Source organism: Siniperca chuatsi, linkage group LG20 (assembly GCF_020085105.1).
Source record: "Siniperca chuatsi isolate FFG_IHB_CAS linkage group LG20, ASM2008510v1, whole genome shotgun sequence".
NCBI classification, from domain to species: domain Eukaryota; kingdom Metazoa; phylum Chordata; class Actinopteri; order Centrarchiformes; family Sinipercidae; genus Siniperca; species Siniperca chuatsi.
In genome coordinates, this window is record NC_058061.1 from 23,452,267 (window position 1) to 23,477,875 (window position 25,609).

At 40.9% G+C, this 25,609-nt stretch overlaps 1 protein-coding gene across 4 annotated transcripts in view; it reads left to right on the forward strand.

Moving 5' to 3' along the window:
• Positions 1 to 4,519: 4,519 nt before the first annotated feature.
• rab3gap1 (RAB3 GTPase activating protein subunit 1) overlaps positions 4,520 to 25,609 on the forward strand; it is a 72,299-nt gene continuing 51,209 nt past the window's right edge. For 2 of the 4 annotated variants that reach the window (XM_044178273.1, XM_044178276.1), the window contains exons 1-11: positions 4,527 to 4,622; positions 4,728 to 4,783; positions 14,457 to 14,535; positions 14,651 to 14,783; positions 15,325 to 15,403; positions 17,824 to 17,943; positions 19,440 to 19,605; positions 22,115 to 22,214; positions 24,248 to 24,329; positions 24,726 to 24,794; positions 25,532 to 25,605. In XM_044178273.1, coding sequence (XP_044034208.1) covers positions 4,563 to 4,622; positions 4,728 to 4,783; positions 14,457 to 14,535; positions 14,651 to 14,783; positions 15,325 to 15,403; positions 17,824 to 17,943; positions 19,440 to 19,605; positions 22,115 to 22,214; positions 24,248 to 24,329; positions 24,726 to 24,794; positions 25,532 to 25,605 — 1,018 coding nt within the window. In that variant the 5' untranslated portion in view covers positions 4,527 to 4,562. Of the gene's footprint in view, positions 4,623 to 4,727; positions 4,784 to 14,456; positions 14,536 to 14,650; positions 14,784 to 15,324; positions 15,404 to 17,823; positions 17,944 to 19,439; positions 19,606 to 22,114; positions 22,215 to 24,247; positions 24,330 to 24,725; positions 24,795 to 25,531; positions 25,606 to 25,609 lie in introns of all 4 variants that reach the window. The other 2 variants (XM_044178274.1, XM_044178275.1) reach the window with 2 other exon arrangements.

Here is a 25,609-nt window from a genome sequence, read left to right on the forward strand (position 1 = left end):
AAACGGCGAGTAGAAAGCAAATTCGGAATAAAACTGGCGACAGAGACGGCGAAGCCTCTTCGAGCAAGACCGAAGAAATGGCACCACCGCCTGAGGGCCTAACGGCTTTACCTGAAGATCTCACAATACCAATGTCAAGTTACAGTTGTTTTTTTGTTTTGTTTTTACTTTTTTTAATTGATACCATTTTTTCACTGGAGAACAACTTTAATCTATCTTTAAAAAATAAATAGGAGTCTATTTGTGTACTTAAGTCATTAAATATTACTTTTTATGGAGGTTAACATGTGATTAATCGTCCATTATCAGTTTTACAGCTTTTATCCCATGTTTGATATGATGAATTCCTCTATTTTTTGTACAAACAAACCAAACTGATTAATATCACTGAGACTTTTGTATGCTTTTATTTTGAAGGTATAATAATTTTTATTCTGGTCAGCTGCTTGATCAAATTCTATCTATCCCAGTGATGTAGGTCAACAAAATGAACTATTATCAGTTAACACAGCCATTAGCACATAAGTAATATCTATATTAATTCAACACCACCATATTTTGAGCTGAATTTATATATATAACTGTAGGTTATTTTTAATGATTAAAAATGTGCATTTTGTGTGTTTTTCAACTGAGCAAAATTGAAACTATAGGCCTGTTTCTTGCTGTGTTTAGGTATCAGAAAATATTAATAACTTAGATGACTCATGTCATCTCTGTTTCAGTCCTGTGTTTGAATTTTGGTGGTGGAACAATCGTTTTGTTTTACATTTCTACCGATAAGAAAGACTGTATGTCCTTTTTCATATTTTAGTCAATTTACTATGACACATATCTGCACACTATACAGTGCTACAAGCCATTTTCATCACAGTTCCCAGTGCCCAAAATGTGGTTTTCTTCTTTCGCAGCTCCTTTTCCCCCCGCTCTTTAACACTGAACTCCTTCAGACATTTCACATTCAACTCCTCCATCCCCTGTAGCAGCCAGGACTACCAGAGCTCCTCCAGTGTGCTTCACAAACTCAAAGACTTGCATCATGTTCTTCGAGTTAATTTATGCTGTGGTGACCAGATCTCTTTTTATCCTTATCTCTCTCATAGGGATGTGGAGGGCGGTCTGGGTGAAGGACAATGGACTCTACTGGTTTCTTACCATCCTCTACCTGTCTCTGTTGGCCGAGAAGATCCTGCCCCTGAGGGGAAGGAGGGGAAATTATTACAAATTGTATGAGCTACTGTACTCCAATTCATTATTACAGGCTATGGATGAATCATCATTCTACTGATTCACATATATTAATAATATTTACCTAGAATGTAACTGACTGGTGGTAAAGAACAGTTCAGAGAAGGACAGTTAAGATTATAACAATATTTCAGTTTCAGCTTTGCAAGCATACTTTTCCCAGAGCCCAAAGACTGGCTTCCCGTATGCTGCCCGGCGGGTCATGGGAATAACATTCTGATTGTCTTCGAACCTCCGATTTTCATTCTGGATTAATGAAAACATTCTTGGCAAATGCTTTCGCTTTCGTCCGTCTTGCGCCAATCCAAGAATTTCACCTCGGGCTGCACAAAATGAATGCTTCTGGCTGTCCCTCTTAATAATGGCCAAACTTCAGAAAATAACCCCACAAAATAGAACCAAAGTCCTATTCCATTATTCCTAGTTTAGGTATTTGGGCGACCGGGCCTCCTTTGAACACTCACATTGTTTCAAAGTAATCGCTTCGAACCCCACAGAATACTCAGCTAAGAGCTTAAAGGGGGCACCGAGAGGCAGGGGCAGACGGTAGCTATCCTCGTGGCAGGCCTTCAGCTCGATCCCGAGATCCAACTACAAGCTTTTAAACTGCAGCAACTTATGCTATTGGAGCTGGAATTACCACAGCTGCTGGCACCAGACTTGCAGTCCAGTTGATCCTCGTTAAAGGATTTAAAGTGTTCTTTCCTCCCAGAGTCCGGAGTGGGTAATTTGCACGCCTGCTGCCTTCTCCGGAATCAAACCCTGATTTCCCGTTACCTGTGGTCACCATGGTAGGCCCAGAGGTCAGTGCTTGTTGGCATGTATTAGCTCTAGAATTGCCAGTTATCCAAGTAATTGGAGTGATCGAAGGAACCATAACTGATTTAATGAGCCATTTGCAGTTTCATTGTACTGTCTGTGTGTACTTGTGGACTTGTATGGCTTAATCATTGAGACTAGCATATGCTACTGGCAGGATCAACCAGGTAGCCCTCAGATATGTGAGGACGCATGACGCCTGCCCAACCGTGCACTGGGGTGTGCAGGCCACGCCATGCTCACTCTTTGTGGCCCTGGTACACCGGGGGCCCATGTCGGGAGAGCACTGGCTGGAATAACAGAGATAAACCTCTCTGCACCAGAGATGGCAGAAAAAGGCAGAATTGGTTGATTGACCCCCTTCTGCAGTCGAAACAGTTAGGAAAATAATGTTATTCTAAATAAGTAATGTTTGTTTTTGTTATTTTATTTATTTTTCTGTCTTTTGTTTTTCATTAGTGCAACAGGATATGGTACAAAAAGGTGACAGATTGTACAGACATAGATGTAACAGAATATACAGACAATAATGCAAAACAGTAAGACATAAATTCAGTTCAATTGAATTTTATTTATATAAAGATATATAAGTTATCTCATTGCACTTTTCCTATAGAGCAGGTCTAGACCGTACTCTTTATAATATTATTTACAGAGACCCAACAATTCCCACCATGAGCAAGCATTTGGCGACAGTGGCAAGGAAAATCTTCCTTTTAAGAGGTAGAAACCTCGAGCAGACCCAGACTCAGGGTGGGCAGCCGCTGCCGATTGTGTTGATAGAGAGAGAGAGAGCCTATAGTAGCACAATGCAAATTCCACATAGAATTTTTAAATAATAATAATGTGATGGTAATATTCATATTAATGAAATAATAGGAATAATAATGATAATAATAGTAATAAGACTCATAATAATTGTAGCAGCATTGTAGAAAAGGTTTCAGCCGTAGTCATCTGGACACTGTTTTCAGACCAGTTAGCACAGTTACAAATTGCAAAACATCGAAACATGGAAATGCGACATCACGCCACAGTCACGGCGTTCAACTTATACTCAAACTTTGAAAAACTTTTCATCATGAAGGTCTTTAGAATGCATTGCCCAAATTTGAAGTCGATCTGATTAATTCTGTAGGAGGAGTGCTTTAAAGTACAGAGCCTGTAAATGGCAAAAAATGCACTAAAATTGCACAGTAAATTAAAAATGTCTGACATCCTGTTGGGTTTAGAGTATGGCTCCAAGAGGCTTTTTTTTAAGTCGTGGGATTATACATCTGCCTCCCAAATTTCATACATCTAGGTCAAATTTAAAGGTGGGGGCTTGAAAACTGTTAGGGGGCCTGGCTATTGAGCCATTTTGCCAGACTCATGCAGACCCATATCAGATATCTATTTCACGCACTTCTGACGTAAATGATAATAATAATAATGTCATGAAATTTCTTGTGTTACATGTATAAGAGCCACATCTGTAAGATATTTCCCCTAGGCCCCATATGTAGAGATATGATCAACAGATAAGAGACAGAAACATGGCTATAGTCACGTAGGAGTCACTTACAATCCTAAAAAGGAACTGTCCTGCTTCTGTCGACTCAGGCTGGGGAGAAAACATCTTGATTACAGGCAGGGCCGTCACTTAGGCAACCCCAAGGTCACTGAGTAATATCCCCTTACTGGCCACAATGTGGCCACTAAGGGGATAAATATTGTGGAACAGGAAGAGATCTTCAGACTTGGTTTCAGCACTGCACTGGGTTTCACCTTGTACTGCTGATATCACCGTCTCCTCGGCCGAGCTTCATTATACATTGCACATCCAGAGTCTCCCGAAGTCTTCTTCATCTGAGTAGACCAGCTCACATCAATTTTCCCATCATAATAATAATAAACACAAGGAAGAACATCACTGGTAAATTTCACGAATCAAATTGAAAGAAATATCTTTCATGTTATTATTATATATATGACAAACCTATTGTATAGAAACCACACTTTTGTATCTTCCACACACAGTTACTGTTCCAACGTGTTATTGCTTAATCTTTTTTTATTTTTGAATAAAACAAATGTTGCCAACCAGACAGTCAGGAGCAGAGGGAGATGATGATAAAGGTGATGACGCACACGTTCTGAGAGGGACTGCATTAAAACCAAAAAAGGGTTCTTCATGAGATGGAATGGTATATCTACAGGGAAACATAACTTCTTCTGATCTCAAGACCAAAACAATTAAATAACTGATACCAAAATTAGCACATATCACAGTTGAACTAATCCTCAAAGAAATATGTGTTTTCAATAAACTATTACAAGTATTCCAAATGTAGCTTTGAGGCCACTTGTTATGTTTATAGATCTTTGCCTACACGGTCAAAATGTGTTTATGCAAATCGGTAGAAAAACCAAGTTTGATTTAAGTTTTGAACTGTGGGGGGCAGCGATGCGCCACGCGGCATCCAGACTGCCGGAAACAGGAAAGAAGAGAGAAGATGCAGGACGTCGACGAAGAAGAACGACAACACGACATAAACATGGCTGCTGACAGTGATGTGAGTTTCTTTAGCCAAGTAGCTTAGTGTAACTGTTTAAGTGCGCATCTCATAGCAGCAGAACTGAATTTATGTTCAATCTTAACCGCTTCCCTTCTCTTCTAGCCCGAGTCAGAGGTGTTTGAGATCACCGATTTCACCACCGCGTCAGAGTGGGAACGGTAGGCGAGCTTATCGTCACTTCTAAAACTGCTAGTTTGGGCTATACTTATTACACAAGTTATATTCATTATAACGAGTAATAAGCACAGCAGCAAGTATGGTAGCGTCTTGCTGTCATCGACACATGCGCGCACGCACACACACACACACACACACACACACACAGCCAGACATAGGCCTGATAGGGTTTTTCCATGACCCGGGTCGGTCCGCTTCAACCAGCCGTGTTGACATACATGTCCACTGCAACTTGAGGGCCGAAGGCCCAGCAGAAGGATATCCGCGCAAAGCTACGTCGCTGTGGTCCTGTTTGGTAGCAGGGCTGACCCGTGACGGTGTCCTCCCCTCAGCTTCGGCAGCCAAACTCTTGTGACAGTGCTGGAGACTAGAAAGATAGCCTGTCTGTGTTTAGCTCTCAGTACTTTTGTAGCTTCTACCCATGGATGTATCAAGGTTTGTTTACACTCGTGCTAGACACCGTGGCGCGTCTCCGCAGAGCGGCGAGCATGCACAGAGGCGTTTATGCTCAATGCGCTGTCCATTGCAATATTCTCCAACACGCCAGGGGGCGTTCAAACAGAATATGTGAATAAACAACAAGTCAAGAGTGTTACCGGTAGGGAAAAAAATAGACTACACCGGAGAAGGAAGGCGGAAATGGAGTCAGAGGAGGAATCAGAGCGCGAAATTAGAAACGAGGATTCGAGAGGATTTGAAAATAAAAGAAAAGGAAGAAGAGTAACTCAAGTGAATCCGGTCAGAAAGAGGAAAAGTATCTTGTTGGGATGATAGCTGTGACACAAACAGACGGCATTTTCAAGAATCCACATGAAGTCGGAAAGTTTGTAGGAGGAAAGCTCGGAGATGTCAGATCGGTCAGGATAACAAGAAGTGGGATGGTTATCATTGAATGTGTGTCAAAGGTCAGAGAGATAGAGCCCTGAAGATTCATGCATTTGGAGATTATAGCAGTGTGAACTGCTTCCCACTCGGAGCAGAAGTGAAGAAGAAGGGGGTAGTAAGCGGCGTGCAACTGTCGGAGGCCGAGTCATTTCGGGAGGTTGAAGGTGTGTGTGAGGCAAGAAGGATGACAAGATTCAGAAATGGGGAGAAGGAGGACAGTAACTCAGTGTGTTTGACTTTTGAGGGGGAATTACCAGAGAGAGTGTACCTAGATTATGTGTGCTACAGGCAGTGCCGCTGCTAGCCATTTTGGTGCCCTAAGCATAATTCCTTTATGATGCCCCCCACCCCGACCCCGAGAAAAAAAAAGTTTGTTTTTGCCAGTTTAACTTTTTATTACCAAACATAACTCAATACCAATAACACACAATAGCAGCATCACAGTATAAAACTTAAGAACACTAAAAAGAGAAAGTAAAATCTTCACAGCTTTGCTGACTTTGTAAACAGTAAACAGAATAGCAAAATAAAAAAATTATCAAAATAATCCAGACTTTTTTTTTTTTTGCAAATTCAATGACACTTTGTCGCTTTGGCCAAAAAGCAGGATCAGTTGGAGGGGGCACACAGGTCTCTACATTGTCACCTGCTGATGGACTCTCAATGACAGGACTTGTGCTTTCAGAGGTGGTGGTTATCTGTTGTGTATCGGTCCCTAAACTGCTGGATGAGGGTGGTTGATCAGGGCTTGGTCCTATTGTGGAGTCTACAGACCTGCTGTCCGGCTGGGGTTGATGTGTGCCTGAACTGCTTGTACATGGCTGCTCCTCCTGCTCGTAATCTGTATCTTCCTCTTGGCCTTGTGTTCCTCCTCGTACGTATCTCAGCATTGCCCCTGCAATAATTTAGAAATACGAAGAAAAAGGATCAGTATAGAAAGAGACAAAATATTCAAACAAAGAATCTTATACCAGAAAAATATTATAAACATTTATAACTGAAAGCATGGCAGCCAAGGAGTTCTCCCCCTTTATTCCTTATTTATCTATTAAAAATAAAAAAATAAAAAAATTCTGCGTTAGATTAAACTGAGAAGGGTCATAGGCATAGCACTTGCATATTGTTGTCCTACTGTTAGTTTAACTGCTTCTATTGTTCTCATTTGTAAGTTGCTTTAGATAAAACCACCTGCTAAATGAATAAATAAATGTAAATCTAATCTAATATAAAGCATAATAGAATGAGGTGCAATAATGCACACAAATCAACAGTAATGTTTGCTTTATATCATTCATAATGACATTTTATATTTTATATATATATACAGTGTATATATATATATATATATATATATATATATATATATATATATATATATATATATATATATATATATAACAGGAATTGTTAGCCTACCATGTGCACTGCACTGACCGCTAACTGTTAACGTTACTGAGAAAGTATTAACCACCGTCACGTCAAAATAAACCATAAACTACTGCTCAATATCTAAAGAAAGATAGTAAAAAAAAAAAAAGAGTAACAGCTAGCTGGCGTCAGGTCAGTTATTTTTAAAATATGTAATGTTTAACAGTAAAATCTCAATTTAGCTTGCACCGAAGTTGTAAGTTATAATAACATAGTTTGCTAATGCTAACATTAACGTCAGCAAGTTCGAGGCGCATTACGATTAGCAGCAGCACGCACATGCAGCACATTTCCCGTATTTATGAATGATTAAACATGGACTTACCTGAAAGTGATGCACGGGCATCATCTCGCAGTTTCTTCTTCTTTCGTTTCTCAGCACCCGACTCCTGCTGTCTTTTCGGAGCCATGCTCAAATCTGTCAAACTGCGTCAGGCAGGCGCCCGCGCGAACAACCGGAACGGACCATCCGGCACGGGGGGGGGCTAGACTAGAGCAATTATTAAATATCTTTCTTGTTCCCCCTTTTTTGTTACATATACATGGCTAAATGGCATTTAAAAAAAAAAATTCATTAGGCTATTTTTGGTGCCCCCTCAGCACTTGGTGCCCTACGCACAGTGCGTGATGCGCGTGGTGGGAGCGGCGGCGCTGGCTACAGGGTATTTCTCCGAAATATGGGTCCCCAGGAACTTGAAGTTGGAGACACGCTCAACAGCCATCCCGTTAATGTGGATGGGGTCACGTGTGCCTCCTCTCTCCTTCCTGAAGTCCACGATGTGCTCCTTTGTCTTGGAGGTGTTAAGGAGCAAGTTATTGTCTGAGCACCATGTGGCCCGGTGCTGGACCTCCTCCCTGTCGGCAGTCTCATCGTTGTTGCTGACCAATCACCGTATCGTCTGCAAACTTGATGATGGCGTTAGATCCATGCACAGGCCTGCAGTCGAGTGTGCAGAGGAAGGGGCTCAGCACACAGCCCTGTGGTACACCAGTGTTGAGTGTGATAGTAATGGAGTAGTTGTGACCTGAATTAACAAGCTGAGGTCTGATTGTCAGGAAGTCCATAATCCAATTGCAAATGGAGGTGTTAATGCCCATGTTTACAAGTTTGGTGATTAACTTGGAAGGGATGACAGTGTTGAATGCAGAGCTGAAGTCAACAAACAGCATTCTTGCATAAGTGTTCTTATCGTCCAAGTGTGTGAGTACAGAGTGCAGTGCCATGGAGACTGCATCCTCTATGCTCCTATTGCTGCGGTAGGCAAGCTGGTATGGGTCCAGTGTGGATGGGAGGAAGTCCTTTAGGTGTGCGAGGACCAGCCGCTCAAAGCACTTCGTAACAATGGGTGTGAGTGCTACAGGGCGGTAGTTGTTCAGGCACATTGGACTAGAGTGTTTCGATAGTTTCGAAAGTACCGAAGCTATCTACAATCTTTTAGATGGTATTCGGTACGCCCCCAGTTTGGAGAAGCAGACAGGAGTACCAGCACGAAGCAGTGGACTGCTGTGGACCTGGGCAGCAACAAAACACATTTTAGCCACCTACAAAAGGCCCACCTAAAAAAAAATAATAAATCATCAGTTTAAGTGTACGCTATATTTAAAATATTTTCACTGTCTTTCTGACGGCAAACTGAAGCCACCACCAGACTCCTTTGACAAAAACAGTCATTTTACGTCGTAGAACATGGGAGTTGCCGGTCTACCGCTGCCTCAATCTGCAGCAACTAACGTGTTAAAACACCAAAGTAATGAACACAATAACACAAACAAACTAATCGATTGAGGCAGCAGTGGACCAGCAACTCCCGCGTTCTGCGACGTAAAATTACTGTTTTTGTCAGTGGGGTCTGGTGGCTTTGAAGAGAGCATATATGGATAATAACGGCTTCAGTTTCCCGTAGGAAAGGGCAAGGTAAAGTGGCTAAAACATTCTAAATATAGCGTACACTTAAACTGATAACTTTTTTTAGTTGGCTAAAATACGTTTTCTCGCTGCCTAGATCCGCAGCAGTGCATTGCTTAGCTTCCGTGCTGGTACTTCTGTCTGCTTCTCTGGGAACTGGGGCATGCTGACCGTTGTCTACTGTAGGTATTTAAACAGAGGAAACCCACGGAGACCACTGTACTGTGTTTACAAGTGAAGCAACATTAGAGAAAAAAGAAACAATACTAAAAGCAATAATAACGACAAAGAATGTGGAGGCCTACAAAGTAGGGAAAACACTTAAGAATAGTAGTAATAATGTTAATTACTATTAGCATTATCACAAATGTGTTGGTATGTGTTCAGTGACTTTTTCTGTACCAGCACTGTGTGCAGGTTGTTAATAGAAAAAAGAAAAAAATGTCCCGAGCCGATCTTAATGATTGATATTGGGGCCGACCCAGGCATACTTAAATAATCCATTAAAATATGCAAGGCTCAGCCATATCAGCTTTCAGCTAAAATAAACCTGATCGGCTAAAATAAATCTGATTAAATGCTGATCCTTTCTGTACTGTACTTTATTTTGTCCACCTCAGCCTGCTAGTATTGTATAACGCTGCTCTCCTTATGACAGCCAGGCTCTGCAATGTGAGCATGTTACTACATATACGACTGATAGTGAGTTTGGAATGTGAAAAATTTTTTGGGCACATCGGTGCACTGAGCGCCACTTTCGGCAATTAAAATGACAAACAGTGCCGGCTGGAGGTCTCATCAGCTGTCGCTAATCAATGATAAGTCCGTGCGTAACTTGATGACAGGCCAAAATTAAATTTGTCAGTTGCCTGGTTTAAGTGCTCTCTGCAAGCCAGTGTCTGTACTCAGCCAAAGGTCTTTTGTGGGCAAGAAACTCCGCTCAGTAACACTGTACAATCAGAGTTGACTAATTTCAGACAGCAGACTTGTGTGTGCTGTGGGTCTACTACTTAACACGCGTTTGACCCGTATTGGACCCATTCACATGAGACTGCTGTCACCCTGCCTTTTACTGTTATCAGAGACTCCAGTCTGCGGTGTAATTCCATAAACTTCCCGATAAGCCACATAATTTCAGTGAAGTTAACATCAAGTAATTACCAGATAAAAGTAAAGTTCTAGTAAAACGATCAGCTGATTGCGTCACATCAATTTCAGGAGTCACATTCTCCCAGTTAAACTTTCCTATTTATAATTTAACCTCATTAACTTAGTAGTTTTGAACCAGGACCTCCTGTATTTGGATCAAGTAGCTTGTGGGAAAAAAAGGTGTGCCATATTTAGTAAGATATACCTGTTATTTCAAAGTGTGAGTGTAGAGGTTTTGGTGGAATGACCCTTAGACCAGATGGTGACTGAGGTGTGGGGAAATGAAGAGCAGTAGCAGTCCCAACTGATTTCCAGAAATCTGTTTTTTAACTGAAGACTTTTTGTTTATACAGTGAAATCAAGGCACAAAACTTGTGACGAGCAGACTTGGCGGACACAGCAACATGAATGGTTACAGCAGAGAGATAGGATGCCTCCAGCCCACAGACAAAAAAATGCCATGAATGTGTGCTTCATGACAACACTGAAGGGACAGGAACCACCTGGTGATGTGGTTATTGGTGTCTTTCATGGATCCCAACCACTGGAGTGCTATGATCAGTCTCAAGTGTGAACTTACTAGCTAACAAGTAGTACTTGAAGCTATCGACTGTCCACGTGATGGCCAAGCACTCCAGCTCCACAGATGAATACCTGCTCTCCTTTGGAAACAGCTTCCTGCTGATGTAGGCCACTGGTTTCTTGTCCTCTCACTCTCCTGCAGAAGGACTCCACTGATTCTATTGTGGGAAGGATTGGTCTGGATGGTAAAAGGCAGACTGAAGTTTGGGCTCTGTAGTACTGGATCCTGTCAGAACATCTCTTTGAGGTCCTTGAGAAAGACCTTTCTTGGTCTTCTCACACATTCTTTGTCTTGGCGGTACTAGTGAGGTCAGACAGGGATGCAGTTCCGGCAGAGAAGTTTCTGATGAAAAGACGATAGCACTGTACCATGGCCAGAAAGGATTTCACCTGCTTCCTGGTGGTTGGTCTCCTCCTCGCACAGATTGGCTCCAATTTGTTTTGCTATGGCTTGATGACACCAAAACCCAGGATGTACCACAGATACTGGGTTTCCTGCTTCGCCAAAGAACTCCCCAGGGTTAATTTTAAGACCAGCACCCTTGATCTTCTGCAGGACTTCCCACAGAAGAATCAGATGTTCCCGCCATGTATTATTTTATCATTACGTAGCATTACATATCATCACAAATCGGAAGGTCGCGGTTCGATCCCGGCTTCCCCCAGCCCACATGTCGAAGTGTCCTTGGGCAAGACACTGAACCCCAAATTGCTCCCTAGGGCTGTGCCTTCAGTGTGTAAGTGTGTGTGAATGAGTTAGTTTCTTTGAACTGATGAGCAGTTCAAGCATGCCATCAGTGTATGAATGTGTGTGAATGGGGTGAATGTTGTAGTTTAAGCGCTTTGAGTAGTCAGAAAAGACTAGAAAGGCGCTATATAAGTACAGTCCATTTACCATTTACTTCTGTATCGCTTGCCAGATGGCAGCAGGGTTAACAGGCTATGGCTGGGATGGGTATTGTCTTTTAGTATCGTTTGGGCTCTCTTTGCTGGTCATGCTGAATTTTCTCCATCTTCTTTCTCACAAGCTTGGTAGTTTTCCTCCATCTTCTCCCTCACCTGCAAAACAAAGGCCAGGACACTAGTTGAATTCTCCCCCCCTGGGAACCACTTCAGGACCTCCGGAGCACATCAAGGAGACCTCTCACCTGTCTGCCATACAAAAGTTCAAATGGCAAGAACCCTGTTGATGCTTGGGGCACTTCCTGATAGGTGAAGAGTAGGCAAGTAAGCCACCTGTCCCACTCCTTGCCATTGTTGGGGATGAACTTCTTCGGCGTGTTCTTTAGGCTCCTCTTGTATTCCTCCACTAGGCAATCAGTTTGAGGATGGTAGAGGTGGTTTGAATACTCTTTATCCCCAATAGCCTATAGACTTGTCTGAGGGTGGTAGACAGAAAATTGGTTCCCTTGTCTGTGAGAATTGCTCATGGTATACCTGTCCTAGAGAACAATTACAGCAAACACAGGGAGTGAAAACACAATCTGTTTCTCACTTTTGCAACACTACCAGTGGGAATATTGTCAAAATAAGGCAAAACCTTATTTATATAAAAACAGGGAAACCTGGTCTTGAATCTGACCTCTGGGTTGAACTAGAGCTGGTAAAGGTGGAACTGACTTCTCCTAACCATGAACCTTGTTATCTGGTTTTTAAAGAGATGGAAATGTACATTATGATTAGTTGGCATGCACATTATATGACAGGTACTGGGAGTGTGTCCACCATTGTTTTTTCCCCCTGGCCTGTATTTGGAACCAGCCTTTATTTGTTCTTGCCACGCCCCCGGTCGTTATTTGAGACCCAGCTTTTATTTGAGGAAATATGGTAAGTATCAGCAGAATATTAAAGGACTCGGTTCGCAAACGGGGCCAAATAAAACTTGATTGGGACATCTCTAGTGAATGTGAGTGTGGTTATTGGCCTGTGTCAGCCCTGTGATAGACTGGCAGCCTCTCCAGGGTGAGATGGATGGATGATGCTTTGGCCATGTCTGATCCCAATTATGAATTAAAACGTAAAGTAACCATATGCACAGTAATTGTCACATTATCTAGCAGATGTAGGCTACAATGTCTTCTCTTTAGGCTTCGATTAGACATTTTTCTTGTACATACCAACTTATCATATTACATGATAATATGATGTGTGACCACAGCTGTTGCTGGCTCTGCCTGGCTGTGAGCTGAGCTATGGTTGATGCTGTGACTGTGACTGTCAATATGGGTATTTATTGGGCTATGATGTAGCTGTGGCTGTTTCTATGGCTGTCACTGTTACTGTGGCTAATCTTTACAACTCATGGTGTACTAACATTAACCAAGAAAGCATTACTCCAGACAGGATTTGAACCTTGTATTTCTATCAGACATGACATATGTGTTGCCAATATACACTTGAGGAGTTTAGGAACAGCTTCACCAGAATACTCAGCCAGCACAATCATGTCCATGTGCAGGTAATGTAAAAGTATTGCGAGGGAACAAGGTATATGGTAATTTATTTATCATTATACAACACAAGGTTGTACAACGACATTAAATCAGTAGTCGCTTAAAACATAGAATATATATATATCCTAAAGTTATTTACATATATACATACATACACGTATAGACCCAGGAAATAATTCAGTGCATTTTTTGAATTTGCATCTGGGGGAATGCAAGTCAGCAGCATAAACATAATAATATGCTTATTATCTTCACATAAAATGTTACGACATCCGGAAACAGTGTCCATCCACTGTGACTGCATTTGAGCACCAAGCACCATTGATAAAGCTCCCTCATCCCGCCGCAGTCTTGCGCTCCTTCTGCTCGGAACACAGTCCGCCCGTCGAGTGCTTGATCCAGGATGTTGGTGGAGCAGGTCTCTGGGGAACCTGGTCTAAGCAGAGACCTGCTCCACCAACATCCATGGGAAATCTGAGACTGTACAACAATCGCCGCTGACAGGTCCCTTTCTACGGAGGTCGCCATGTTGCACTGCCATGTTTCTACAGTAGCACAGAATGGACAAACCAAACACTGGCTCTAGATAGGGCCTTTCGCGAGTTTCGCGGACACCGTAGTTTCTCCTACACACTTGGAACGGGAGGGTGATGCAAGCGGTATTCAATTGGTTGCAAACTGCATAGATGCCACTAAATCCTACACACTGGACCTTTTAAATTGCTAATTCATTTTCTCATTAATAAAGTAAAGCTGGGGTAGGTAATGTAATTCAGAACCATATTTGTTGAAATTCTCTTTACATCCTGATAGCAATCAATAAATCAAATTCTCTGAAATTATTATTTTTTTTATCCATTATCTGAAGCTGTCGCAGGCCAGTAATAAGTCCATCCAATCATTTCCTTCAGCCCAAATTAAATGATTGGTCGGCCTGCCTGCCTGTCTACCTACCTGCGCGCACTCTGCTCGTCCACTCATTGCGCATGAAAATGTTGGAGTGGCATTGGAGGGAGCCCTGAAGGGAGGGGTGGGAGTTTTTTGGTTGGATACTTTTAAAATCTAGCTGTCTCTTGGTAGTTTCTCCAACGTTACCTACCCTAGCTTTAATGGACTAATTGTTTCAGTGCTAAGTTAGCTCATGTCCAATGTTGTTGTCCTTAACAAAAAGATAGCATGCCATAATAGGATGCTGTGTATGTGCAATCAGTCTCTGCTGCTAACAGCAAAACTCATTTTATCTATTTGAAGGTTTGTGTCCAGAGTCGAGGAAGTGCTTAATGACTGGAAGCTGATTGGGAACTCCACAGGAAAGTTGTCCCCAGAGAAGGTATTCTGCTCCCATTAAGCCTTAAATATTCAGCTGTATAACACCAGTGGAGCAGTATGCTGCCACTAGGTTTTTTGCCTTCACTCTGTTATGATGCTACATTATTTGAACACAGGGTGAATACACCAGTGGCACCTGGGGAGAGAAGTCTCAGGATATTAATTTTGCTGATTTTAAGTTCTACATAACTCACTACTTCCTGAAACAAGAATGTGAGAAGGACGATGGGAAGGACAAGCTCGAGGAAGGTACAGTGATGTCTGAATGTGCGATAATGTGTAGATTACCTGATGAGTTGACAGCAATGTTTTAGCAGTTGCATCTAAACTTAATGTTTACAGTTGTGTATTCACATGTACTTTTTGTTACACCTGTGTGTATGCATTTGAAAAAATGAAATCGACTGCATGACTCTCTACGTCTTGAGCCCTAAAAACTCACAAATGCAGTGTAATGAGAGATAACAAGCTTTTACAGCGTTTCTTTAACCTCCAGTCAGTTGGTAAAAGAGAAAAAAGTCCAATTAGTTAATGAAATAAAACTTCTATTTATCTTTCACCAGCTTTTTTTTTTTTTTTACTCATTAGTTTTTCTATTTTTTTGGTTTTTGGTATTGTCTATTTTAAAATCTCCACAGCATTTCTAATTTTCCTTATGCTTATATCATAGAGAATGTTTACTGATGACTGTTATAATAGTAAGGAAAAGTTAACAGGTTAAAGAATGCACCCAGACAGCTGAATTCATCCCTCCAACAATTAGTGTTTGAACTCCTGATCTTGTGTCCAGATGCCTTCCCCTTGGCAATGCAGGACCTTCTGTGTATGAACAATGATTTCCCTCCTCGAGCCCACTGCCTGGTTAGATGGTGAGTTCACTCATTCATTATGCTTTTATGCAAAGATAAACCAGGTTAAATCATTCACTGTAGTAACCTGGTTGCTGTAAAAGCATTTACATACAGCAGATCAATAATCAGATTTCACTCCTACCCCAACTTTATTTTGGAGCATAGCTTACTTATTTTAATTGTATTAGTGACACAAGACACTGTTTCCAGTGTCTCTTGTTTTTTGTGAAGCATAGACTGTAGCTCAGTTTTTCCTTCCAGCAGAATGTGTCTGTTAACTGTCCAGCTGTAGAAACTGACTTAAACTAACAGAGGCTACATAATGTCACTGTCAGCTTTAATTGGATTTTGAATTAAGTCATTGCTCATTGATGGCTGTTTCCCTTGGTTGGAGATTTCAAACAATACAAGCTTTGTAGGCGGGATTAATAATGCGGGACGTCATCTTCATGTGCCAGAGCCAGAAAAATAGCAACAGTGGAGAGTGTGGATAAGATGGACACAGCTGCACAGGTTGTTGTAAATCGACTTAGGAATAACAACACTTGACATATTAAAAAAAGTAATTTTTTTTTAATGGTATTTTTGACTTGATTTGATAGTACGACTGTATAGAGAGCCATGAAAGCTCGAGGAGAGAAGGGGCGATGACATATGACAAAGGTCGCTGGCAGGAATAGAACCTGGAACATAGATCGAGGTTACACTGTATGTGTGTTAGCCACTCAGCCACCTGGGTGTCCCATAAAAAGTTATGCTAACTGAACTCCTAGCAGTGTTATCACAGCTTAAGTGTTATTTGACAATGAAGTTGGTGGAACGGAAACGTAGTTCACTACTGATTGGTTGGGGCAAAACAAAATAATCTCCCGTTCCAATCACAAAACATGAACACTGTTAAACTCACTGTCAAACTGATGTCAACTGAATGAATGAAGTTGGAATGGTATTTCTAATTATCAGGCTATATTTTAGAACCATGGCTGACTGTCTTTATTGTGATTAGTATATCAAATGTATCATTAAATACTGTATGAAACTAATGTCAGCTATGACTGAATATATGCTTCAGAGATGCAAACTGCTTGGTAGACCAGGGGCCTCATTTATAAAGTTGCCACTTTCTAAGCAGACTTATTTCTAAAAAACAAACTTAACGGGAGACTGCAGTCCTCCACGGTACTCTGACGCATGCGTACGCACATAAACTGGAGAAATGAGAAACTGGCTCTGATGGCTGAAGGATGAAACTCGAGAAACGGTTTGAAATGGATAACATCTGTGTAAAATAAATCTTAATATTACCTCTCACGTATATTTAATGAAGAGTTAATTTGCAAAAAACATAAAAGCTATTCTTAAAATGAATAAACAAAGACCAGTTTGATTGATAATCCCTGAAGTGCACAGTAAAAAAAACATGACTTAGGATAATAAATATAAACAGAGATATCTGTTTTTGTAAAATAACTCTTCAGATATGTTGTACAGTTTAATCAGATATATTTAATTGGATCTGTAATTATTTAACAATACTTGGATGTTATGAAATGTTTTCTCCATAAATAATAAGGTGAACAGTAGGAAAAATTGCATTTAAACTGATGCTGTTTTCGATGCCTAGTTCAATATATTGTTATCACATGTTTGTTGCTCAGAACTGTCAATGAGATAATGGCCCACACAACATGAATGCATTTGGTTATCATATCTGTGTCCCCCACCTCCTCCGTCACTACTCCACTCAGGAGGGATTCTCATATTATTCCTACAAGTCGCTCATCAAGGGGGGTGAGCTCTGGTGTCCCCTTTCCCCCGCCCGTGGCACAAACACTCTCTGTGTAAGGCTATGCTCCGTTTGACTTCTTCTTTTATGTCGGACCACTTCTTTTTTTTTTTTTTTTTCGGAGAGGGTCCGACCTTCTGAGCCAGCAGCATTCACTGCATCCGCCACATGCTGCAACTCTAAAGCCTTTTTAGCATTTGTAATGCCCACACTGTGTCCATCAAACAATATCTTCTTTCTTGCTTCAACCTTCCCATCAAGAACTTCAATGTCACACTGGGTAAAATTATTATTTTTTTTTTTTTTAGCTTTTCTTTCAGAATTTGCCATCATTGTCTTCATGAAGTCAGTATAGATTAATAGGCAAAAGTGGGGGTTAAAAGGGTGGGACAAGAAGCTTGCTTACGTGCAACAAATTTCAAGTTACTTGTGATTTATGAAGGGTAATCGGCGTGGAATGTGTGCGTGCACTGTTGTAAATCAGGATATTTTTGTGTGTAATTACTTTCTGTGTTTCATCTGTACGCAGCTTTTTGACGTGAATCCTCCACGCAGTTTTATAAATGAGGCCCCAGGTGCAGAAACATAGGGAAGTGGAGAAAAATGTGATGCTGATGTGTATTTGCTGCTGTAACTGTGTTTGTGGTGACAGGTATGGTATACGAGAGTTTGTGGTCATCTCCCCTGGAACCAACTGCGAGGCTATCATCAGCGAGTCCAAATGCAATCTGCTTCTCAGCTCCATCTCGATTTCTCTGGCCAACAGTGGCTGGTGAGTTACTTCATCACTCATGGCAGTGATCCTCGTAAATGTTTTCTGTGTTAGTCCAACGTGGGAAAAGGAGCTTAAGTTTTTGGTAAAGGCATTAATATTACACATTAGGTTATGGAGTACTAAATATAATGTATCATCACAATACAAATGTTTGTAGTATTGTTTCGTTGTCCGTTTGAAAGTATTTGTTTTGTTATGTTTGTGATAAATTTCAGAGAAATTTGAAATTTAAACCCTTATCAAATCAAATCAATGCAGGCCAGAAGCATCAACTGCACTGTCTAAATAACTTTCAGCCAGTCACGTCATCGGTCTCATAGCTCTGAAACAGCTGTGCCAATCACAGTGAAGCATGACAACACTGACTCAACAAATGGAAAGCTGCCTCACCAGAAAATAATACTATTGTGTGCATGGTGCAGAGTGACGTAACGTGAACACAGAGCACCACTCTGCAGCCAGGGGCAGATGTTGTGGGTTTTTGTAAACAATAAATGAGTACAACCACAATAGAAATAAATAATAACAAAAATGTGGTGAAGCGCTTTAGACGTATAAGATCGCATCAATATTATTTATTAATTATAATATTTATTATTTATATTCTACTATATCACATCGTAAATGGTAACTTCATATCGTAGTTGATGCGACAAAGCAGTGTCAGTAATGCATTTCAAGAATAAAACATAAACACCACTTTTGCTGAAAAATAAAGTTGGAAAGCAGGTAGTGATTATTAGTGTCTCCCGCATAAAAGACAGATTTTTGAGTTATAACTGAGCAGTCTGATGTGTGTGTAGGTGTTTGTGCTTATTTTGTAGCAGCCTGGTGTCATTTGCAAGTGATTTAATTAAGGTCAACACAGCGGTTGGCACTGCGCTCTGACACAGCACTTCTCGGATCAGAGGCTGTAGATTTACAACTTACAACTGCGAAGCTCGATATCTGTAGAGCGCATACTTTGATCTCATCATTTTGGCAGCCTAAAAATGAACTAAACTGGCCGCCACGAAAATAGGGCACTTAGAAAAACAATAGTTTTGTACACCTTACAACAATTGATTTGCTTATTGAGGTCGCTGACTTGCAAGTGGTGTGTGAGGGATGGCTGATTATTCATTAATACTAGTTTATGTATTTGTCTTTGATTATGGACCGTTAAAATGAGTGACCTCAAACAAAACTAAAAGCTGAGAAAATTAATGAAAGTTTTGTATGAGTACAGCTCCCATGGACACGAATTCGAACTTGGCATACTTTGTTGAGAAAGGCCTATTGTGTACCTCTTCTGTAAAGATAGGTTAATATCAATGTGTCTAATTTGGAGAGTTAAAATTAGATTTTGCTCAGTATTTCATTATCGTTAAGTCCAGTTTATGGTTGACGGTATGGGAGAACCTGCCCCTGGATGTGAGCGGTATCCAAGAGAGAGCGCGAACACATTGAATTCTTTACAGTAATGCCTGCTCCTCTTTATCTTGTGCACTCAGCCAGGTGCCCATGTTTGTGCAGATCCAGCAGAAGTGGAGGCGGATGTACGCTGGAGAGTGCCAGGGGCCAGGTGTGCGCACTGACTTTGAGATGGTCCACCTCCGCAAGGTGCCAAGCCAGTACAACCACCTGTCTGGCCTGCTTGACATCTTCAAGTCTAAGATAGTAAGTGCTAAAAATGACTTAATGGAATTAATCTGATCTATCACCCAGCTCTAACTTGGTCAAATGCTTAATTAGCCTTTCTCTCTGTATTTTGTGCTCCCCCTCCAAGGATTATGTATGTACAGACAAGGATTTCTTGTTTTCCAGTCAATGATTTTTGGGTTCTTTCATACCTAACTTGTTTGGCGTGAAAGAACTGGCCTTTTTGGTCCACTTTGCTTAGCCTCGTGTGAAAATTGGGAGACTCGGGGGATGATATGGACACTTACTCATGCAGGTGCCAACCAAACAACGGCACTGAGACCGGTTTGAAAGGAGGGTCTTGGTTGGGACCACAAACTGACGACACCAGATTTAGCTTTTGAAGCGGACTTGTCCCAAGCACAGTCACAAATGTATCTTGTTTCTACATGAATAGAACCAGATAAAAAATACTATTACTATAGTTGCTTGTTGTTTAGGCCCAGTTAAGTCAGTCAGGGAGAAGTCAACTTGTAATTAAACTTGCCTAGTTTTTTTATTGTTTTATTGCAAGATAAAAGGAAGAGGACTCTGTGTTTACATCGATGATGCTTGGTGCACTGTTTCCCAAATGTCAAGCTTTTTATGTGAAGATGAAAACTCTATCTCCTGTTTACATTCCACCAGACGCAAATCCAAAAAATGCACTGCAGAATTATTTCCTGGATGTAATACGTCTAGGTATATATGTGTGCTAGTAGTAGTGTTAGTAAACAGTAGAAAGCAGCATGCAGGCTAGTGACAATGTTAGGGTGGTTGCTGAGTGTAGCCCCATAGACTGTATAAAAATAAGGTGTTTCTGGTTAACAGCACCGTGCTGGGCAGGTGACAGGTGTTTTTACGGTGTTTGTGTGCTCTGAAAGACGTCACAGCTGACGGACTGTTAGCCTAGCATGTTAATACTGCATAAACATATGGATGAGACGTTTAGGCATCCGCAGATAGAAACAGATGAAAGAGTCGCACCGGACAAGGGGCGGAAGTTAGCGCGTCCACCCGGGTGTCATGTCTACATCACTGCCGATCGGAGCTGGACCCGATAAATACACGACTACTGCAGAGTCATTGGCCCCGGAGTGAATGCCAGCAGTCATCCCCATACCATCCACAGTCGCAGTGTTTCATTGCATGCTCAAATCAGACTGGGTTGTGGCTGTCCCTTTTCTGTTGTCTGCCTTTTGAGACTCTCCAACAGAATCTCTCAGTTTTAGCCCATTTGATCTGATAGTTACCTAGTGTTGATAGTTACCTAATGTAACCTACACCTACATACCCACAATGCAACTTGACCGCCGACAGTTCAGTTAGAGATTCGGGTGTATTATGCAAGTAGCTTCAAATGCAGCCTTGAGCCGCTAGCCTCAAACAGGGATGAGGAGTGGACTACAGAGGTCTTCATCTTAACTCCACACTCTTTTCGCTTTTTTTCATTTTCAAACTTGTGGTCTTCACCTCTAACCGATGTTGAGGGAATTTATCAGACTCCCCCCAGCTCCCTCTGGAGCCACAAAAGACATTATACAACTGTCATATGCAGTAGTACTCTCCAAGACCTGTAAACAAACTTTGATGTGTAAAAGTGTATTTTCACGTACACTGACTGAAAGTGAGATTACACATGATGGTCTGTACAAATTCACAGTCCTTCCTTTTGGGATGAAAAACGCACCTGCCACATTGCAGCGGTTAATGAACTCAGTCACGCAGTGGTTGACAAACACTGTCCTTACATTAATGACGTTGTGACGTACAATGAGATGTGGAAGGAGCATCTGGAGCAGATAAGTTCTGAGTAGCTGAGAAAGGCAAACCTGGTGGTGAACTTACTCAGATGTGAGTTTGGAAGGGGGGGAACATCAGGTAGGCTGCATGTTGACTTGCCTGTTCCCCTTACCTGAACACAGCTCTTGTGGTTTTCGAGGTTGTGTGGGTTTTTGTTCCCAACTTTGCTGCCATTACTGCACCATTGACCAATCTGTTGTGGAAAGAGGTGAAGTGGGTATGGTCTAAAGTGTATCAGGAAGCTCTAGATCAGGTCAAAGCTCGTTTAGAAACTTCCAGGTTAAGTCAATAAAAGTAGGAGACAAACAGAGTCACACAGTCAGTGTGGGTGTCTCCCGCAGCTGTTATTTTGGAGCATAGTTAATTTTAGATGAATGTTTTTCAGAGGAATAAGATGATTCTGCTTGAGTCTGTTTATCCAGTATTTTTTTTAGTTCCTGTACTAGCTCCAGATGACGCTAAGCTGTTGTTTGCCCATGTATGAAAATTGGGTCTTCACGTGCAGTGGAAGCACATGCGCAAAAGGGATTTTTAGTTCCTGGTTGAGTTTCTGAGTGTAGTTTTTTTGGTTCCATAGTTTCTGGAACAGTTTGGTCAGAAAGGGCTAATCCATCTTTTGTCAAGTATAAATAGTACAGACAGCTTAATGCAAAGAGCATGTTAACCAGACAACAGCTTATTTTATCTTTTTTTTTCCTCCCCTCAGGGTTGTTCCCTGTCCCCTCTACCTCCAGTCAACATTGCCATCCGTTTTACGTACATTCTCCAGGACTGGCAGCAGTATCTGTGGCCACAGCAGCCTCCAGGTAGGCACATGCAGAACAGAGGACGATGTGGTTACACATTACCAAATAACCTCATTGATCACATACTGTCGGTTTCACCACAGGGCTGTCATGATATCAAAGTACACAAGTATGTAACAGTAATATTGGGAAATCATTATGATATTGCAATAATTGTCATTAGATAATGTCAGAAATTGCTACACATTGATGTATTAACTCCTTAATATTTCTTCAAATTTAGAGCATTCAGATAATGGTTTCCACATACAGATGTTGCTAAATGAACTTTGGAGACAGTGTATGTCTGCATGTCGCAGCCATGGTAGCTTTGTTTTTCAGTAAACAAGCTTACATTTTGATTTGAAAGTCTCCCTTGTGTTTTTTTGACGAACACTGGCTGAGATGTCAGGTTTTTTCAACATCCACAAAGCTGCAACTGCTAAAGCCGTTGCTGCATGTACAGTGTCCAAAATGACTCCCTTGTTCACTCATTTCAAACACAAAAAAATCTCGAATGGTTTACTCTATAGGGAGTAGTGTGTTGACATTTCAGATACATATCAACAGAACTGTGCTGGTATACCAGTTCTATATACCATGGTTCAAAGTGAAAAAACTCTCGCACACTGTCTCCCTTACTGCTGGCATATTTATTTTTCTGTTTTGGTCAACACGTCCTTCATCAGGTACATTAACAAGCATCACAACAGCTCCTTAAACATACACAGTAGATGCTGCAGAAGTTATCCAATCACAGGACCACAAAGATTAGGAAAAAAAAGGTTAGAAAAGGACAAAAGTTAAATAAGGGAAAAAGTGCAACATTACAACATCCATATAACAATCTCAATTTAATGAATGCCTTTTTTTTTCATGAAATAACCCCATGCTATCAAAAAAATAGGAAATTAAAATTAGATATGGGCATAATACAGGCATTCAAAAAACATGCAAGTCTCATTAAAAGTAGTTTTTTTAAATACCTGACTTCAGAATAGATCTAACCAGACAAAAACACTGAATACCTGAATTAGCTTTAAACCCGGAGTAGGAGACCAAAGCCAAAATAAATGATACCATCACATTAAGCAAAAATTCATTGCCAGCAAGGGCCTCAAGGGTGACCCATCATCTTGGTGACATGAGTAGAGGTCCATGTAATGATAATCAATGGTAGACTTTTTCTCCTGTGAGGGGATGGCAATCGATTCTACACAAAAAATGGAGGGTCCTTATATATTATATGTTTGAGATAGTTTAGGGTACAATTTTAATACTGCATTTGCCAGTGTTTCATGAAGACAGATTTCACAAGATGACCCTGAGGACAACGGGTAGTAAATACTTAAAATGTTCCCCCTCACTATATACTATGGTGAAAAATACTGCTCGCAATAATACCTCCAACCATTTTCGTTACTATTAACCGCAGCTGCTGTCATCTTCAGAGGGCGCACAGCACTCCCTCCTTCTGTAAGCAGTTTGATTTCACCTGCTTTCTGGTCAAACAGAGGCAGAGCAACCAAACAAATCTTTATGAATTAATTAATATTTATGAAAATATTAATGAACGTGTAATATCTGAGAGACAGACATTATTCTGCATTTAGCATAATTCTTAGTCAACTGCCCCAAACTTAAAACAGTCAACCTGCTTGTATTTATGGTGTTTTCAAGTATATTTTTATTTAGTGCTTTTTCAGAATCCAAGAATGATTGCAAAATACAGTCAATATTTGACTATAGTGCATGCATTTTAAACACATTTTACACTTTTGACCCTGAAAATGTCTGAAAGTCAATTTGTGTGCACTAGGTATCAAATGGGGTATGATGTCAGACACAGGCAGTGTCTCCTGTCTCAGCCATTGAATGCTATAGCTTCTTTAGATGTGTCATGGCATCTTGGTGACCTCCCTGCCTGGTTGACTGCTAGGCATGCATAAATACTAGTTAGTACTATATTGCTATATGATTATAGTAAATACTAGTTTTTGATGATGCAATGCAGCTGTTTTTTTTTCCTATTGTGTATTTTGACTTTCTGGCAGATTTTGACACACTCCTTGGAGGTGAGGTGGGAGGGGTGGAGTTTGGGAAGCTTCCATTTGGAGCCTGTGAGGAGCCAATCAGGTAGAGGCATTGTAACTCCAATGACAGTACATTCCAAACCTGTAGTACACTACAAACAAAACTGAAAATTGCAATGTTTTCACTGGGCTTTAATTTCATATCAATTCTCCAGAACTTTATCACACAGAATAAATGTTTGATGTATTATGTCCTTTTGATGTCAATGAGATCCTAGCTGGGTTTTGGCATGTGGGTGGGGCGGTCGCTGTGGAATTATTATTTTTGTATATTTTTGTTTCTGTATCCTTATGTGTTTACCTTTTGCTATATTTACATAAAAATAATACAAACAGTTGACCAGAAAAAGAACATAAGAATAAATTGTTACACAATGAGTCTCTTAATCTCTGTGCAAAACAAAATGAATTATTTTGCCTCTGTTTTTGGCTGTTGTAGTGAGCTTCATCTTGCAACCACTTGGCCTCACCTGACAGAGGGCATAGTTGTGGATAATGATGTCTACAGGTAAGAGTGTCCTGGATTCTATATCTGGACTGTCTCTGACTCCCACTGCAACAATGTCCTGCTTTCATGCTGTTCTTTGAAAGATTTCCTATTGTTTACTAGAAAAATATCTATGCGACCTTACCCTCTTTAAACTAAAAATTTAGCCTAAGAAAAAATATGTTTTTATTGTGGCAGTGCTGTGACGTCAGTTTGCAGGCTAGACAGCTAATCAGCCAGTCAGCTGTAGCACATAACAGCTTAAAAAACTACCTGTAAATGTCAACATCAGTCAGTTTAGATGCTAAATGTTGTGGTATTCCTCCTAACCACTGCAGACAAAGGCTGTCTGTCCTTGGCTTGTAAGCTACAGTTACCAGCACAAGCTTGTTTACTTTGTGCTCTGGTGCCCCTGCTCTCTCAGACATGTCCACTCAGCCTTGGAAGATTCTGATTTCTGATTCATCCTTTTTTCTTTGTTTCAACAATGAAAAAAATATTAACAATAAACTCGCTCTGAAAATTGATTTGACATGATTTTTAATTTTAGAAAATGAATGACTTTTGTGATTTCAGTCGGACTATTTTGTCTTAGGGGTTTATTTAACGTAGAGACAAGAGCCATGTGCGCATCATCTATACAGGTCAAGAAAAACCTGTGGTAGATTTAGTCTGTGGGCCATGATCTTGACAGAAATGTGGACCAGCAACAGGCTATGTGATTTAACCATATATGCTCTGTTTGTGTGATTTGGCAGCGACCTTGACCCTCTCCAAGCTCCTCACTGGTCAGTCCGAGTCAGGACAGCTGAAAACCCTCAATGTTTACTGGGTAA